This window comes from Aspergillus aculeatinus (assembly GCF_003184765.1).
Source record: "Aspergillus aculeatinus CBS 121060 unplaced genomic scaffold BO66scaffold_18, whole genome shotgun sequence".
Classification (NCBI taxonomy): Eukaryota; Fungi; Ascomycota; class Eurotiomycetes; order Eurotiales; family Aspergillaceae; genus Aspergillus; species Aspergillus aculeatinus.
Genome location: NW_020291487.1, coordinates 360959 through 377926, shown reverse-complemented (window position 1 = coordinate 377926; position 16968 = coordinate 360959). Strand labels below are relative to the sequence as shown.

General features: G+C 52.0%; 5 protein-coding genes and 1 non-coding gene across 6 annotated transcripts; 3 read left to right on the top strand and 3 right to left on the bottom strand.

Moving 5' to 3' along the window:
* Positions 1-7: 7 nt before the first annotated feature.
* Positions 8-5329, bottom strand: swr1 (putative SNF2 family helicase/ATPase (Swr1)). Its single transcript, XM_025647181.1, has one exon. It carries the CDS (start codon positions 5114-5116, stop codon positions 32-34), a length of 5085 nt encoding a protein of 1694 aa, XP_025505037.1. The 5' UTR covers positions 5117-5329; the 3' UTR covers positions 8-31.
* A 219-nt stretch (positions 5330-5548) lies between these two features.
* BO66DRAFT_391117 (uncharacterized protein) lies at positions 5549-6825 on the top strand. Its single transcript, XM_025647180.1, has 4 exons — positions 5549-5624; positions 5750-5872; positions 5959-6270; positions 6352-6825. Exons 2-4 carry the CDS (start codon positions 5750-5752, stop codon positions 6379-6381), a joined length of 465 nt encoding a protein of 154 aa, XP_025505036.1. The 5' UTR covers positions 5549-5624; the 3' UTR covers positions 6382-6825.
* A 212-nt stretch (positions 6826-7037) lies between these two features.
* On the top strand, positions 7038-12097 carry BO66DRAFT_391116 (C2 domain protein). Its single transcript, XM_025647179.1, has 5 exons — positions 7038-9384; positions 9442-9627; positions 9690-10158; positions 10215-10799; positions 10852-12097. The coding sequence occupies exons 1-5, from the start codon at positions 7448-7450 to the stop codon at positions 11743-11745; spliced, it is 4071 nt and encodes a 1356-aa protein (XP_025505035.1). The 5' UTR covers positions 7038-7447; the 3' UTR covers positions 11746-12097.
* A 26-nt stretch (positions 12098-12123) lies between these two features.
* Positions 12124-13172, bottom strand: BO66DRAFT_391115 (YjgF-like protein). Its single transcript, XM_025647178.1, has 4 exons — positions 13014-13172; positions 12842-12855; positions 12521-12694; positions 12124-12411 (listed from the first exon to the last, which is right to left on the bottom strand). The coding sequence occupies exons 1-4, from the start codon at positions 13057-13059 to the stop codon at positions 12265-12267; spliced, it is 381 nt and encodes a 126-aa protein (XP_025505034.1). The 5' UTR covers positions 13060-13172; the 3' UTR covers positions 12124-12264.
* Positions 13173-13385: 213 nt separating this feature from the next.
* On the bottom strand, positions 13386-15404 carry BO66DRAFT_391113 (uncharacterized protein). The gene is made up of 2 exons (XM_025647177.1): positions 15145-15404; positions 13386-14935 (listed from the first exon to the last, which is right to left on the bottom strand). The coding sequence occupies exons 1-2, from the start codon at positions 15292-15294 to the stop codon at positions 13517-13519; spliced, it is 1569 nt and encodes a 522-aa protein (XP_025505033.1). The 5' UTR covers positions 15295-15404; the 3' UTR covers positions 13386-13516.
* A 189-nt stretch (positions 15405-15593) lies between these two features.
* On the top strand, positions 15594-15666 carry BO66DRAFT_t136. The gene has a single exon. It is a non-coding gene; the product is annotated as a tRNA-Lys (tRNA).
* The last annotated feature ends 1302 nt before the right edge of the window (positions 15667-16968 follow it).

Genomic DNA, 16968 nt, shown 5'->3' with positions numbered 1-16968 from the left:
CCCCCATCTCCAAATCTCAAACCTTTCCGCCTCAACGACGTCGCTTCCGAAGACGGTGCTCTTTACCTTTCTTGGACTTGGATTTGCTCTTGTCTGCGGGTAGGACAAGCGGCTCGTCTTTCATATTCCACTCCATAAACCGAAGCAGGTAGTCGTCGACATGGCCGAACTGGGCCTCGACGTCCACAGATTCGTCCACCGCGTGAATCTGAGGCGAGGTCAGAAGTTGCGGCCCGGGAGTACCTGAGGCTGCACCACCTTCGTCCGGTCCATTGGAAAGCCGCGGAGTCGCGAGCGGTGTCCCGGCCTGCGTCTGGCCAGGAGTTCGGTCATCGAAGTCGCCGTCGTCAGCGTGCTCCAACTCCTTCTGGGCATTCTTAGCCGCGTCGATATCTTCTTTGTCTTCCGCTTGTTCGAAGACCCGAGCACTGCCGGAGACCCGATTCTCGAGCACCCGATCCATCGCAGCGCTGGCCTCATCCTGACCCTCGAGCACGTCCTCGCTGCTGATCATGTCGCGCACGTCCAGCTTGGTAAAGTAGTCGGTGGTGAACTCACCCTCTTGGATGACCACGTCGTCCAGCATCCGCTTCTGATTGGCTTTGCGAAGAATGTTGGACTCAATCGTGTACTCCGACACGAACCGGTAGATGTGAACGTCGCGAGTTTGTCCAATACGATGGCAACGATCCTGGCACTGCTTGTCCATAGCCGGGTTCCAGTCCAAGTCATAGAAAATCACGGTGTCGGCGCCGGTCAAGTTGATTCCCAAACCACCGGAGCGGCTGGATAAGATGAATGCCAGAATGCGGTTGTCATTGTTGAACCGATCAGTGAGAATCTGACGCTGCTCAACTTTGGTGGTGCCGTCCAGTCTCAAATAGCGGTGACCATGAATGTTAAGAAACTGTTCCAGGATATCGAGCATCTTGGTCATCTGCGTGAAAATCAGGGCCCGGTGTCCGCCCGCTTTGAGGTCTCGGAGTAGCTTATCGAGTCGTTGTAGCTTGCCGCAGTCGTATTGCAGAAGTCTCTTGTCCGGAAAGGCGATTGATAACCGCATTTGTGCCTCATGAAACGGGTCATAGGGTGGGAAGCGTTCTTTATTGGTAAGGTGACGGGTTTCGATGGGGGTCAAGGCTGCCGCAGTGACTCCGGAAGCAATTGCTGCAGGGGTCACACAAGCAAAACGCTGGACGTAGCCATCCATCACCTGGGACCGTTCTTCAATGGACAAGATCATCGATGCGAGAACGGATGAGCGGCTTGACAGCCAATCAGCCAGGGAGCGTTTCCGCAACGGTCCATTGGTGGTTGGCCGCTGCTTGCTGTCCGCCGTGAGGAACTCGATTAGACTCGATCCGTATACAGGGCGGCGACCGTGCCGTTTGGATTCAAAGTAGAGACACCGCTCTAGTTCCGCCATCCTCCTCTTCCTGGACTCATTCTCCAAAGCATCTAAGGTTGATTGCACACTTGAGCCGTCGAAGATCATCTGCCAGTTGGTGCGATGATACTGCTGTTCGCGTAGCGTGTTGAACGGACCATAGGCCATGAGCCTTGTACTGTCGTCCGCTAACCTGCGAGAAATATCCTCGCGCGAGATGGGAACCAGGTTGAGGAAATCCAGGTCAAGTTTGGTGAGCGGATGTTCATACAACAAACGCCGGCGCACAAGAAGATCCTTGATCTCGTATTCAGTGGCCACAGAGCGTGGCATTGCAAACGAGGTCGAAATAGGACGTGTCTCAAAGAGATCCGGATGATTGCAAACTTTCCGCAGTTGCATCAGGCAATTGATGATCGAAAGGTAGTTACCGGAAGCAAGAGTTTCCTTTGTCTGGGCCCTAGACATAAATCCATCATACAAATAACGTTGGCGCTTGGAGAGCCTGCAGTAGACAACATGTTCGTATTTTGCTGGCATTTGCTTCTCAACATCGGCCTTGAGGCGACGCAAGATGTACGGCCGCAAAACAGTGTGAAGTTTGGTGACGACTTGTTTTGCTTCGTCATCCATTGTCTCTCGACCATGTTCCAAGATCTGCTCGACTGGACGTCGGAACCACTCGGAGAAGTTCCTCAGATCTGCAAATGCTTCCATGCCCTCCTCATCACTATCTGACGGCATCAGGAAGAAAAGCAAGGACCATAGTTCAGTCAAATTGTTCTGAAGTGGTGTTCCAGTGAGGAGGAGGCGAGCCCGAGTCCTGAAAGTAAGCAGCGCTTGCCACCTCTGAGATCGGAAGTTCTTGATGTTATGAGCTTCGTCTAGAATCATGTAATGCCAGCTTCTCCTCTTTAGCACTTGCTGGTCTTGTAAGACAAGCTGATACGAGGTGATCAGGACGTTCCAACTGGTATCATCCATCCAGCCTTTGCGCTTTTGCCGACGTTCCTCTTGATTGCCATAGTAAGTCATGATCTTAAATCCAGGGCACCATTTCTTGAACTCCATTTCCCAGTTGAGGATCACACTCGTAGGGACAACCACTAAGTGAGGACCCCAGACTTCATGCTCAACAGCCAAGTGTGCCAGCAAAGCTATTGTTTGGATGGTTTTGCCGAGACCCATCTCATCAGCAAGAATCCCATTGATTTGGTTTGTGTAGAGGCCAGCCAGCCAGTCTAAACCAAAGTGTTGATATTCTCGCAGAGTCCCTCTAAGCAGATGTGGCACGGGGGTCTTCAAACCAGGTGCTGACGATTCGCTGGCCGGTAGCTGCTGTTCAGACGTTTCATATGACGAAACAGATTCCGGTTCTGAGGGTTTCGTGGCAATCGTGCCCGGAGATGCTTCACTGGACGGCTCCTTGCTTGGGAAACCATTCAATTCAGAGTGGTCATTACCCTGTGCACCATCAGGTCGAGGTAGCAATTCAGGTTCAACCACCTCATCTGGGGTTTCGAGGGCAACAAGATCTGTCATCTCGAAGTCTGGCGTTGTCTTCTCACCAGGAGTGGACCCAAGCATGGGTTCAAAAGCAGGCCCGGGGGATAGGCCAGGCGCAGGGGAAGTTTGGGGGGGCTCGGGTGATGGGAGTGAGTCTTTTGCAGGTCCGTTTGGTACGAGAGAGACTTCGTCAGGGTCTTCCGACTCCTCATCTTCCTCCTCACCAGCAGATGCTATTTTTGCATCGGTTTCTAGGTCATAATCAGAGGTAATTTCGTCGCCATCGCTATCTTGTTCCAGGGCAATATCATTAGCCGAGAAGAACCCCAACAACCCAGGCCCATTATTAAGCTCCGCTTCGGACTCCACCTCGTCAGATTCATCCCCATCATCGCTGCTGCTCATGTCGTCATCATCCATATCAGTAGACTCGTCTTCACTGTCATCCATAAGCACTGGGTCAACTTCCTCGAGTTCGATATACTGATCAGATCGGGCTTCTGTGGGCGGGTCTACTGATCCACCATTCCCGTCTAACACGCGATCAGTATCTGAAATATCGCCGCCGCCGAAAGAAGCTGGGTCGTCAGCGACCTCGGAGTCGTGATCGGAAACAACTGTAGCTTCTGCAAGGTTGGCGTATTTCAACCGTAGCTCCTCGGCTGTTAAGCCTTCATCATCATCAACATCGTTATCGTCCTCACTCTCAGAGTCTGAGGAGGACATGTTGTCCTCGTCGTTGTCGCCGTCATCTGAGAGGTCATCTGACCCCGCTTGCTCTCCGTCGCTTGAATCAAGGGCGTCACTTCCGGCTTCGCCAAGGATTTCCAGGCGTCGCTTTTCAAAGAGCATTGTTGACTGCTTTATAGCACGATCCAACGCCTGTTGGTCTTCGGCTTTTCGCTCTTCCTCCCAGCGTGCTAAACGCATCCTATCCACCTCAGCTCGTGCAAGATCAAACATCTTCTGAAGATCTTTGGCCATCTGTTTACGTTTCCCGCGCATCTCCTCCTGTTGTTCCCGAAGGATATCTTCGGGATCCTTGTTGCGCTTCCTCCATGCATCAGCACACCACTGCGCAAATAGTCTTGCCGTGTTGCGATGACGCCTATGCTCTTGATCGAGAAGCTTTTTGAAGTAGGAGACGTGGGCCACGAGATGATCTTGATGAGAATATTGCTGTGGCGGTTCCTCCTGCTGCTCTGGTAAGAACGCAGAACATACGTCTGGGCTCAGAAGACCCCCTGGCTCTGCCGCTATTGCTACCCGGCGTCTCTTTAGAGCCTCTTCAAGCGCGTCGGCCGGTGCGAGAACCGTGTGGTCCTTTATTCTACCCTCATCGCTATCCAGCCATTCCTTGAAGGAGTTGAATTTTCGGGGCGGCAAAACGTGAGACGGATGCTGAATTTCAATCATCGGTCGCTTGACTTTGATCCGTAAACGCGGAACTGGCTCATCGGAATCATCAAGGCAATCAAGCCCGCCATCTTCGAATTCTTGGCCTAGATTATGCTCATCCTCCAAGGTCGCGGGAGTACTCGTATTTAAGGCGGATCGGCTGTGTCGGCTGGAGCCGTTGACACCGCCCTGGGAAACACGACGCGAAGTGCTGGAGCTGTGCGATCTTGTGCGCGTATGAAGCTGCCTGGGTGCCGGCGATTGCGATGCCAGACTTTGTCTTCCTGTAGACCTCCTTGTCGTGGTACTTCGAGGAGAGCCATTGATTACGGCGCTGCCAGCTATAGACCTTCCATTCCGCTCCGGTTGTGTCGGCGTGGAAAATGGTGACGACGCGACGCCTTTCGAGCTACCAGACACAGTCTTACTCACAAACTTATTTTGAGCCGCACGGGTGTGTCTTTTGTCGGATGGACTCTGCAGCTCGAGGGGAAGCGCGTTGACTCGCGATGACTTGCGCCTACCATCCTGAATGAAGGATGTCGGCCCATCGTGCCCGGCCTTCTTCCACGGGGGTGATGCTGGCCGGGAGGCCGAGCGACGTGACGGGGTAGACCCCGCGAGTTTTCTTCTCTTCGATGGAGGTCCGTCGGGATGATCGGCGACAGGCCCGTCGTCTTCAGTTGGGAGAGCAGCAGAATTCAAGTCGCGGGTGGCAGAAGGTGTTGGAAGCTCCGTGGGAAGGACATCGGACGGAACGGCGTCGATTTCGGGGGTCACGCTTTCATCTTGGAGTAAAATTCCGTTCGGACTACCGTTTTGCATTTCTTGTAATGACGGAGACAGGGGCCCTCTGGACAGCTGACCCCAGTTTTCCCAACGAGGACGCGGTCGAGATGGGAGAAAATGACATCAACGTGTAGAGAGAACTGAGTCAAAGTGCCACGAGAAATTTGGCATAGTTATCGGCCCTGTAGCGTGACTGGCAGGCGAAAACCTACACGGAGGGAGTGATTGCGTTGAAGAGGTGGTTTTTTCGTCCGGTGACTTGGAGGCGGACGGGGCGCGCCGTGTATTAGTTAGTTTTCAAGTAAGTAGTTAGAGTACGTAGTATGTAAGCTTTGCTCGGTGCTGGGGGCCTCAGGCCATTACTACTGTCTCCGCCTTTGCTCTCCGCCAATCATATCCCTTGGATTCCCCGTCATCGCCCATGGCTGGAGAGTCGCTTTCAGTTTCAACTTCGAGCCTCAAGCCTCTCCCTCGTCCCTTTCCGCTGCTCTCCACCTTCTCTTTACCTTTCCGACTCGCTCCATAACTGATCACAGCACCAACGGTGAGTCACTCGCATCTCTATCTCTATCATAGAACCTTCACTTCCTGTGCCTCTGTGCCATTGTGCCTTCAATTGTCTCAACTGTCTCTCTGGGCTAGTCGCTAACCTCGAATACATTTCACCAGATGCTGTCTCAACGGATCTTGGCCCGGCGCCTGCCCCAGGTGACCGCCCGCTTCACCGTCCCCCATGCTTTTTTCTCCCAGCTTCGCAGTCTGGCCGCGCCGGAGCTTGATGACCCTCTTCAGGTATGAGCCGATGGGACAACTGTGACCCTTCCCCTCAATCGCTGGCCCACCGAGCGGAATTGACACCATCTTTCCACGGCTTGCAGAACGGCAACTACCAGAACCCTCCTCGTATGAAGCGGGCCTTCAGAGATCCCTATGGCGACTGGTGGGACAAGCAGGAACGACGCAACTTCGGCGAGCCTGTTCACGAGGAGAACGAAATTCTAGGTGTCTTCAGTCCCGAGCAATATACCCATGTGACGCCTGGCAAGGGTATCCTTCAGATCGGAGCTTTCATCGTGGCCTTCCTCGGCTTGTGCGGAACCGTCAGCCTTTTCTACCCTGATAAGCCCAGCGTTCCCAGGACCTTCCCCGACGGTTTGGAGAAGGAGTTGGGTGGACCCAGGGCTGTTCCCGTACGTCGATACTGCACCCCGTTTCTCTCCTGATGTGTTTACGCAAATGAAACTGACTATTGTAACTTTGCTACTCTCTAGGCCCGTAAATCCGACGAAGGCTCGTGGTGATCGAATTATTCTCTGATGCGATGTAAATAAGTACAATATGATTTTCGCTGTTTTCTTCAACCTTCCGTGCGTGGTTCCAGCGAACACTGGTACGGTGGGGTAGGGCCATCCCCAATTGCTGAACTCACAGGCAGGCCTCATGCGTGGTGGTTCGCAATGGCTGTCTGTTGTCATTCCTCGGCCGTAATGCGGGCGGGTTAAGTCAGGGAATGCATAGAATGGTGACCTATACGGGGATCCCGGCCACTGGACAAGTGGGGGGTACTTATATGAGAATCGCATGGCTCCTGGGAAGCTCCATCCGATCGGCATAGTCAATTCCAGATGAAAATCACAGTCTGTGCGATCATCTCATGACTCGCAATATGCACCTTCCTAGGTCTTTGCTCTTGGATTGCTGTGGACTGTTAAAAGGAAGAGGGGTTTTTGTATTGGTGTTTGCCCAGGTCCTTTTACCTGTATTTAGGATTTAACGTACTCTAGAAACAGGGTCTATGTCCAGATTATCCCTACGATTGGATTCAAGCCAGTGGGGGGCAGTTGTTGAAACTGTATGTACAGTGTAGGGCGATTGATACCTACGTCAGTCCCTTAAATGTTACTTAATATGGGGGGCGGGCGCAAGCGGTTTTTGTTTCACCAACCACCACTAACTACAACACCTTTGAACCACCGCGACAATAACACACCACTTCTCATCTTCCCCCTCCCTTCCCCCCACCATCTTCTTTCACCCCCTTCTTTCTTACCGTCACTTCCTGTAGCCGCCCGACTTTTATTTACTGCAGCTTGCTCTCTACTTACGACCCAGGTACTATTCCTTTGCCGGGTCGAATTGCATCTGGGTTCTGTGAGTTCGTCGGAAGGTCACCCTTGCGAGGCAGCTATCTCCATCAGCACTCCCTCCCCTACCTAGGGCCATGCTGTTGCTGGTTTGATCACTATACCAGTCTATCCCATGATCTCTCTCTCCCTTCCAAATACTGCACTATCTATTTTGAGGACCCTTAGGATATAGAAAGGAGTTATCCACCGACAGCGAGAAACGACACCGCCTCTTCTTCCGATGTCGACAGCATCTACCCAGTCCCGAGGGCTCAACCGACGGATCAACAGCATTCAAAATGAATCTCGCCATTCGCGCACTCCGTCTGGGTCCCGCAGGCGTCCCGTAAACTCCTCCACTGCCTACACCTATGCGCTCCGGGTCGCTTACTTGGCCTATCTTCTCCAACCACGACTGCGCCGGGTCCAAACTGTTCCAGCTCCGCAACGGCCCAAGAGAGCTTCAACCTCTTTTCACGATTTGATGAGCGATTTTTCGCTCGTGCGAGATTCAAAGAGCACTCGGATTCCCCATGGGTTCATATCGGAGCTGGAGAAGAGGCTGACTGGGGTCCTGATTGGGAAAGAGAAGCGGAAAGAATACCAAGATCCGCTGGTCGTGAGGACCTTTGCTGCTTTTCTCAACACCCTGAAGGATCAGTCGTTCAAGAAGCGCATGGAAAAGGATCGGCGGGCCGAAGACCTCGTCCTGATCTTCTATTCGAACGCGACTAAGGAATTGAGCAAAGGGAAGGAACCCGACGATGATCACTGGAGACTCATGGTGGACAGACACGTGGCTCTTTTTGTCCGTTTGTTTGCACTTATTCTAAAAGACCACGACTGGGCCAAAGAACGGCCCGAACTGGCCAATCGACTGGCGGTTCTAGAGAACAAACTTTTGTCTCAGGATCAGGATCTTGTGCAAACAAATGGCACCTCCAGCGTAGAAGTTATAGCCCCGTTAAGCTACGATATCAAGGACATGCCCCTCGTGCAGCATGTTGCCAGAATCTTCGATGTGAACCAGGGCCAGGTGCAAGCCGATATCAATAATAATCGAGGCGTCTGGACGGGACAGGCCGCCCTGCGAGATTTGAAGACCTATCAAGCTCATCTGACCCTCAAAACTAGAAAAACGCTGTCTCGGGAAGACTTTGAGAATGATGAGGCATACGAGCTGTGGAAGAAGAACGAGGCACCAGATCTCTCCCAGATGATGCTTGCGATTGTGCAGTCTAATCCTGAATTGGCCAAGAGCACCCCAGGAGGCGCCCTTCCACAGTTCAATCCGAACGCTGCAGACCAAGATCCAGCAGGGGAGCTTTCGAGAACAAATTCCGAGCGACCGTCATCATACGTTATAGACCAGCCCGTGGATCTCAGCTCATTGTCCCTGGCTGACGATGGTATGAACGGGACGGACGAATCTGATACATACACCTACATACCCCAGGACCCTCGGTCAATGTATCGGTTTATACTAGCCCAAACTCTTGGTCACGACTTGAAAGACCGTGAACTTGAAGCCTCTCAGGCTACATCAGAGGCACCCCTTATGAAGCTTTTGTCGAAGCAGTCGACTGAGCTCTTGAATGAGATCTGTCTTCGCTGGCGTGTTCCTGCCTTCTCAAGAATGACCCTCTTTCTGGATGTTGTGCGGTCCAAATTCGTTGACAACGAAATCGATCTTGACACCCTCGATTCGGCATTCGCATTTGTCAAAGAAGCGCCGAACTCGGACGGCAGGAAGCGTAGTAGCTTCGTGGCGTCGGTTCTGTTCGACCGTAAGAAGTGGACCATCCACGATCTTCTATTAATGCAACAGATACTATCCTCCCTTCACGAGGCGCTTCTAAGAGAACTTTATGATGTGATGATGGACTGCTACGAAACCAAGCCACGTCCGATCGGCCCGGTGATGTACATACTGGAAACCCACATTCAGATGGATCCCAGCTATACCGAAGATCTGGAAGATATCGATCGCTTCCGTGCGTACGTGCAGGATGGGCTGGCGCAGAAAGCCTCGGAAAAATATCAAGAACTTTTGGGGCAGCTTATCCCGGTGCAACCAGAAGAGTGGGAAGTAGACCATGTGATTCAGCTGTGTGATGCGATCACGAAGCTTGCGCAGAAGATCCGAAAGCGTTATCGCAACAATCCAGAAATCATGGGGTAAGAGATGTCATCACCAACGCAAGCCGTGTCTGATTCACACTAATCGAATCCTAGGGTCAACCCTTATCTGATTTTACTCTCCAATGTGCTTCCGATATTTGCGGAAGACGTTCACGAGATGGTGGCTCGAATAATAGAGTCGGAAAACGTGCGAGGAGAAGAGACTGACATACAAGATGGATTTGACCTTTACCGTCGACTTGCAGATGTCCGTCGTCTTTTTACCGAGGCAGTGCCTGAGTACGTCCCCCAAACAACCCCTTTGACCTGACACAAATCCGGTTGCTGATTACAGTACTCAGCGGATCATTTCCGTTCCATGTAGAAGGCCTGATGGAAAACTTTGTCTGGCGGTGGATTCGCCTGACGGACCAAAAGGTCATGGATTGGGTGGAGCAGGCAGTCAAACAGGATGCCTTCAACGTCCGGGCTGATAGCTCGGCGGAAGAGATACCTGAAGATTACAGACACAGTGTGTCTGTCATTGACATTTTCCGTTCTTTCAACCAGGTGGTGGAACAAATGATACAGCTGGAGTGGGACGACGACTTGCAGTATGCTAAATTTATGACAGCTCTCTCCAAATCTATCGGAAGCGGTGTCGCGAGATACTGTGAATCCTTGGAGCAGATGTTCGCGAAGGAAATGGATCGTCTTTCTCCGGATCAGGAGGCTGCTATGAATCAAACGGCTCAGGAAAAGCTAATGCAAATCGCCAAAGAAGCATGGACAAGTAAAGAGAAGATTGAGCCCTTCCAGTTCTTTCCCGAGGTGCGTTCGTTTGAAATTCCTTGTTCGGGCATCACTAATCCAACCATTCACTACAGTCCTTGGTCAAACTCAACAATGTCGAATATGCACTTTCACAACTTGACAAGCTTGAACAAGAAATCAACGTGGATGGTTGCGCAGAAGTTATAGCAAGACATGCGGCACCTCAGTTACAGAAGATACGCAAGTCGACGACTTATGTCTTTACCATCAAGGTTGTGGAGGCAGAGGATCTGAAAGCCTGCGATATGAACGGCGGCAGTGATCCTTACGTCGTTCTGGCCGATGAATATCAAAAGCGCATTGCAAAGACTCGCATCATCTATAACAACCTGAACCCACGGTGGGACGATGCGGTAGATATCACCACACAGGGTCCCCTAAACATCATTGCCACTATCTGGGATTGGGATGCAGTGGGCGATCACGACTATGTTGGGCGGACGTCGATCAAGCTTGATCCTGTACATTTCAGTGACTTTCTTCCGAGAGAATACTGGCTGGATCTAGATACCCAGGGCAGACTGTTGCTTCGTGTAAGCATGGAAGGAGAACGCGATGACATTCAGTTTTACTTTGGCAAGGCCTTCCGAACGTTGAAGCGGACGGAGAGAGACATGACGCGCAAGATCACAGAAAAGGTAAGTACAGATACATCCTACTCCGCAGAACACTCCAGTAATATCTCCATAGCTATCTGCGTACATCAGTCACTGTTTGTCGCGCCGGACCCTCAAATCCCTCCTGTCACGAGGGCTCAGCATTTCAAGTGTTTCCAACTTTCTCAATCGGAACCGCGCTCAATCGAGTACCGCTACACCCTCCAGTGCGGATGTGGAGAATGCGTTGACGCCCCTTTTTGATTACTTTAACGATAATTTTGCTATCATGAACAAGACTCTTACCTCTGAGGCTATGAAAATGGTGATGGCACGATTGTGGAAAGAGGTCCTCGCTACCATTGAGAGTCTGCTAGTACCGCCCCTATCAGACAAGCCCTCTCACCAAAAGCCTCTGACGATGCAAGAAGTTGATATTGTCGCACGCTGGCTCGTGCTTCTACTAAACTTCTTCCACGCAGTAGATGAGGAAACTGGAGAAGCCCACGGCGTGTCCATCGATATCCTCAAGTCGCCCAAGTACCATGAGATTCAGACACTGAACTTCTTCTATTTCGAACCGACCGAGAGTTTGATACGCACCTCGGAGCGGATGGCCTCGGCCACAATCTCGCGCCAACAGGCCAACAAGAACCGCGCTTCAGCGCCGCCTCATCTAGGTGCCTCCGGGCCCGGCAGTGTTCTGGGCCTGCCGGCTGCCCGCCGTGCCAAGAGTATCATGCTCTCGCGCAACCTCGGTACGATGCGAAAGTTGAAGGAGGAGAAATGGCGCGAAGCCCAAGCAGAACCCAACGATGACATGATCCTGCGTATCTTACGTATGCGTCCCGAAGCTGCAGGCTACCTTCGCGATCGCAGTCGTCAAAAGGAGCGACTAGCAGCAGCCGCGGCGGCAGATGCCATTGTAAAACAAAGCTTGATGGCCGGAGCTGGGGGGAAGATGACGGGGGTGCTTGGACGTCGATGAGTGTCTGGAAGCGACCACTGGATGACTCGCGGGCATTTCAACTGATGGTCCCCTTTTCGTTGTCGTTGAGGGGATGTGACGCCTGGTATATCCGCTCTTGCCTGCGCGCATTTCACATTTTGACATGAGTTCCGCCCCCAGGTTGATCTTAAGTGCGTCTATTTGATTTGTTTAAATTGCCTTTTTCATGGGTACGTGGGACCTGGGGTCCAGGCGTGAGCTCTGGAGCACTAGCCAAGTCTTAACATAGCGTAATGATAGTTTAATCACAGCCGCCTAGGGAAGCTATGGCTACGTAAAGGTGCGCTCTACCGTGGTAGATTCTACGATCAACCCCGGGCGGAAGACCGAACTCAATTCGAGATAACAACATAATTCCATTACTGCAGCCAGCTAGCTACCTTTGATAGAGGTCATTTTCTGAGACGAAGTTATCGTTTCCAGTGTGCATGAACTGTACCAATCTATTCCCAACTGTACACCCAGAAATCGCAGTGCTAGGTAGATACATTACTAAACTCAAGCCAAGGCAATGCACTCAATCTCGACAGGCACACCCTTGGGCAGCTGCTTGACAGCGAAGCAAGAGCGGGCGGGCTTGTGAGCGAAGAACTTGCCGTACTCCTGGTTCATCTCATCGAAGTCGGCCATATCGGCAAGGAGGACCTAAAATAAACTCGGCGAACTCCATGATAAGCCCCTCTCCGCACCTATATTTCGGGAAAAAAATGGCAACACCAACAAACAGCCAGTAAAGGGGGGTGGGGGAACATACCGTAACCTTGAAGATCTTCTCGACGCTGGAGCCGGCGGCCTCGACGACAGCCTTGATGTTCTCGCAGCAGAGCCGGGTCTTCTCGCCAATGGTACCCTCGATGAGAACCCCATCCTTGGTCAGGGGGATCTGGCCGGAGAGGAAGATCTGGCCATTGACCTTGATGGCCTGGGACTGTATTCATTCGCAGCCATGGAGCTTATGGTGAGTAAAAATGGAGGTGGTTTATGGCTTTGTTTGCACTATCCCTCCCCCCTCCCCCCCCGCCTATGCTGAGGACGAGGGGAGAAGGGAGGGTACGTAGGAGAAGCGGGGACTCACGTAGGGGCCGACAGCTGTGGGAAGAGAATGAATTAATTAGCGAAGGTTTCTATTGTGAATTGATAGTATTGTGGCTGCATATGAGGGATGACGCCCTGTTGGGGGGGGGCATTTTATGCTCATTCGATTCTGCATTAATTGTCTGGGGATGGCGGGGTAAAATAGCACTTACGCTGGGCAGCACCAGCAGTGTGAACGATGTCAAGACCGGTAGACATGGTGACGGATCGATTGAATCTGGGGCGAGGAAGGAGGGGAAGGGAGCGGCGGAGAGTTCGAAGGGCGGATGGAGTTGATGTTGAGGAGGAAGCGAAATGGGCGAGCAGAAGACGAGCACCGAAGGGAAACATTGGAGTGAGTGAGTGACTTGACTAGCTAGCTGATGAGGGGAATCCCGCGGCAAACTGGCTTATCCGCCCGACATCGGGAAAGACGGTCTTGAATCATAGGGTAACTTACATAACGCCAGCTTGCTTGGCTAGTATGGCGAGTAGGCAGTAACTACAGTCACCAAACACAAATAAATGTCTCTACAGGAGGCTATCTTGGATATTATATATGTCCGGATATGTCAAACATACACAAAATATGTGTTATGTACAGAGTCATGAATGATATGTCATAGCATCATTAAAATATCAAGTGATCAGAAGGGGGAAATCAAGACCGCAAGATTCAATCGAAGTGCCCTAACTTGCCCAGCTGCTGCAGAACTAAGGCCGTCTGCTCTGCTGAAAACCCGAAAAACACCGGACCATTGAACACCACGCTGTTCTTCGCCGGGTGCGGCGAAGGATTGGCCGCATCCTGCGATTTCTCGCGGTCTCCCTTCACAGGGTCTTCGGTGTGATTTGATTCCTCGGGGTCTCGAGTTGTCTTCGCATCTTGGGTAACTGCTGGGGCCTTGTTTTGGTTGTCACCAGAAGGCGCACCGTGGCCAAAGGGGCAGCGTCCGGCTTTCGGGGGCGCGGCGTGAGGCTCAGGCGACGAATCGCCCATGGGCACGTTGGAAGATATATCGACGGCAGGTGTTCGAGGTGAAGGATGGGCTGTTGAATCAAGGGAGGTGGCAACGGGGGTTGCTGGAGATTGAGGAGCAGATGTGGTAACAGGGAGCGGCGTCACAGGGACAGGGATACCCCAAGGCCTGCTTGGAGATTCTCCCACGCGAACCTCACGCAGAGGACGATCAAAATGCCCCTTTCGCTCCTCGTCTTCTTGCTCAACCTCGTCTTCCTCGGCTTCCTCTTCCTTGATGGGAGGATGCATGTCCGATTTCAGGCCCACCTCTTCGGCCCATTTCTCTACTCGTTCAGCAGACGAGCTTGATGGCGGTGCTCCATTCTGGTTGGTACCGGGGAGGAAGGCTCGATGTTTGACGGACAGGCCTTGGATCATGCTGATCAGATTACCATACTTTGCATCTAAGTGCCGCATGGTCTGCGAGTCCCGTTGATACCGCTGCACGCAGATTGCATGGCTCCTGGGGATTTCATGCTTGTGTCTTTCGACATAGTCGGCAATCTCCTCCGGACTATGCTGGTCTAGATATCTTATGGGACATCGCGAAACGGGACAACGGGTATTCGAAGACCGGGTCGAGGGCGCGCGACTTGAACGTCTATCATTTTGCTCGGCTTTGATCGGGTCAAGGTCGGCATGCCCACACGTATCCTCGTTGTTATCTTGGGAGGCCAGCTCGACTCCGTTGGACCCTCCATTTTCAGAGGGCTTATTGTTAGGCTTCGCAAACGGGCAACGCAAACTCCCCTGCGTGCCCTTGGTAGTGAAGTCTCTTTCTAGGGTGCGAGGAAGCCCCGCTCTCGTGGCAACGAGACATGAGTTAAGGTCAAGTGGCTGCTTAGCATCGTTGGGAGGTATGATAGATAGATAGGATGTCAATCCCTCCCTAATGGAGGCAAGAGCCACATCTCCTACATTGCCGGACTCGGCAAGCGAATTTACTACGTCCGACAGGCTGGCTTGTTGTTTCGGCTGGTACTGATATTCGGCAAAGCGACCAGCAATCTTCTCGGCGACGATTTTGGTATGACCGTCAGGACCGCCAGGGAATTTGTCTGCTAACTTGGAGTACTGACGAGGGAAATTAGCATGTGAATCCCCAAGCAAGGTAAATGGACACAAAGCAAAATAAGCAGATAGTGCAAGTCTCATCAGATAATACATGATATATCCGTCACCGCCGCAGATGCGACTCCTGATCTAGAGCTAATCGATTTTTCTCGTCCTTTGAGACAGAAGGGATGCAAGGCAGATGCGGAGAGGGCGGTGGGGGAATTTACCTCGACAGAGGCATATTTCAGCCTTTGCTGCAATGTCTTCTCCTTGCAGCTGAGTTGTTGGGTGGTCAGTAAAAGAGCTTCAAAGGCTCTGGCCAGAGCTTGCAGCTGGAGATCCAGCTGCGGCTGAGGTTCGATGGGTGCAGGTGACATTTCATGCATCAAGTCTGGAATTACACAGCAGACAGTACATCTGATAATCTAGCCAAGCACTTCTGCCGTGAGCAGAAGTGCGGAGAGGGATCATCGAGGGTGTGAATTTTGGAGGGGGCGGAAGAATGCAACGATGAGGTTCCTCGAGCTGCTTTAAATGAACGGAAGCTAAGCGAGTTGGTCAGTGCGCATGTCACATGATGACTGGTCAGGCAGCGTCTTCCATGACATACCAGCGTAACTTTAACCGACCTTATCTTAGGTCTTGAGTTAGTAATTCAAACGGGCTTAACATAACAGCCCGGCTAGCTCAATCGGCAGAGCGTGAGACTCTTAATCTCAAGGTTGCGGGTTCAACCCCCGCGTTGGGCTTCTTCTTTTTTCTTCTCTTTTTCTTCATTCTTACGTCTCTGCGTGGTTTCACATCTCATTTCCTTGGTTCAAAAAGCCTAGCCTTCTAGACCTCTTCCAACCTGTCTCAAGCACACCATCACACATGTACCGATGGGGTAAGTTCAACAACATGGGACTATAAGGGATGAGGCGACAATGACATCCGTGCGCACATGGCGTGGTCGTGCCGCGCATTGGTACTATGCAGACGCAACCGTTATGCTGCCGTCCGTCGAAGTGGCTGCACCCTCTCGATGATAAGGTAGCCAAGAGTTGCAGTCAAGCAACGAGATGCGGATAATGTCACCAGTCATGGCGAGAGTTCATGCCGTCTACCCTCGCCAGCTAACAACAGAAGGCAGGGGTGGTGGTATACATTCTTCATGGGAAATTGCTATCGGCCTAATTGGAACGAACTGCAGGATCACTGAGCCTGGACCAATTCGATACACCACCCGCGGTATACGACGGTTCAATAGATCCAGCATCGGAGCGATATTCGAGTCCGGTTTTGTTTCGATAAGGATTGCGAGTATCTATATCGCATGGTGTACCGGTGGTTGATTTTGAGCCGACCAATGATTGATCAAGTCAACGTATATGCCTAAGTAGCCCATTTATGCACATCGGGGTGATCAGCATCTTTGGGGATATTTATATAATCCCACCTACCAAGCCAGGCAGTGCCGCTGCATGCCCGCTGCATTGTGGATACGAAGGGGGGAATTTGGTATCAGAGCAAGACAATGTCAGAGGGTTTGACGATCCTGAGACCAGTCAGATTGCAGGGCTACGGTGGCTTGCGTTTGATTTCCTGCATTATGCAGATGGTCTAGATATTCGCTCCGCATTAGTAGATTTCCAAGCACTGGTCAGTAACTATAGATCATGTAGTTCCGCTAGTATTGTAGACCAAGCACGACAAGAAATGAGGGTGCTTCCCCAGCGGCGATTTTTCCAAGCAATTTGAGGGATGATAGCCTAGTATGCAGGGAAACAGGCTAGACGACCAGTGCACAGCTAGGCAACGTTGCGCTTCAGCTGCAGGTCCGACAGCCACTTGGAGTAACCGACCGGGGGCGGCGGTAAATTACCCGAAGTAGTAGCAGGATCTCAGGTCTTTCGAGTCTGCAGTAGTGAATATGCTATGCATGGCCTTGATTGAGTTGCCAGCCTGCCACATCATCTGGATTCTGGATCCCCGGCCAAGTCGGGTTAGACGGCGAAGTCGGAGGAAAGGCGGCGGTGTAGATGGAAACCGGTCCTCTGATTGCCTTTCTC

Excerpts from the sequence above, each read along its gene's own strand:
- swr1 (XM_025647181.1), bottom strand. The coding sequence starts at position 5,116 with ATGCAAAACGGTAGTCCGAACGGAATTTTACTCCAAGATGAAAGCGTG.
- BO66DRAFT_391117 (XM_025647180.1), top strand. The coding sequence starts at position 5,750 with ATGCTGTCTCAACGGATCTTGGCCCGGCGCCTGCCCCAGGTGACCGCC. Across the intron at positions 5,873-5,958 it reads AGCTTGATGACCCTCTTCAG|AACGGCAACTACCAGAACCC; the intron begins GTATGAGCCGAT and ends CACGGCTTGCAG. Across the intron at positions 6,271-6,351 it reads GTGGACCCAGGGCTGTTCCC|GCCCGTAAATCCGACGAAGG; the intron begins GTACGTCGATAC and ends GCTACTCTCTAG.
- BO66DRAFT_391116 (XM_025647179.1), top strand. The coding sequence starts at position 7,448 with ATGTCGACAGCATCTACCCAGTCCCGAGGGCTCAACCGACGGATCAAC. Across the intron at positions 9,385-9,441 it reads AACAATCCAGAAATCATGGG|GGTCAACCCTTATCTGATTT; the intron begins GTAAGAGATGTC and ends ATCGAATCCTAG. Across the intron at positions 9,628-9,689 it reads TTTACCGAGGCAGTGCCTGA|CGGATCATTTCCGTTCCATG; the intron begins GTACGTCCCCCA and ends TACAGTACTCAG.
- BO66DRAFT_391115 (XM_025647178.1), bottom strand. The coding sequence starts at position 13,059 with ATGTCTACCGGTCTTGACATCGTTCACACTGCTGGTGCTGCCCAGC. Across the intron at positions 12,412-12,520 it reads AGAAGATCTTCAAGGTTACG|GTCCTCCTTGCCGATATGGC; the intron begins GTATGTTCCCCC and ends AGTTTATTTTAG.
- BO66DRAFT_391113 (XM_025647177.1), bottom strand. The coding sequence starts at position 15,294 with ATGTCACCTGCACCCATCGAACCTCAGCCGCAGCTGGATCTCCAGCTG. Across the intron at positions 14,936-15,144 it reads TGAAATATGCCTCTGTCGAG|TACTCCAAGTTAGCAGACAA; the intron begins GTAAATTCCCCC and ends TTCCCTCGTCAG.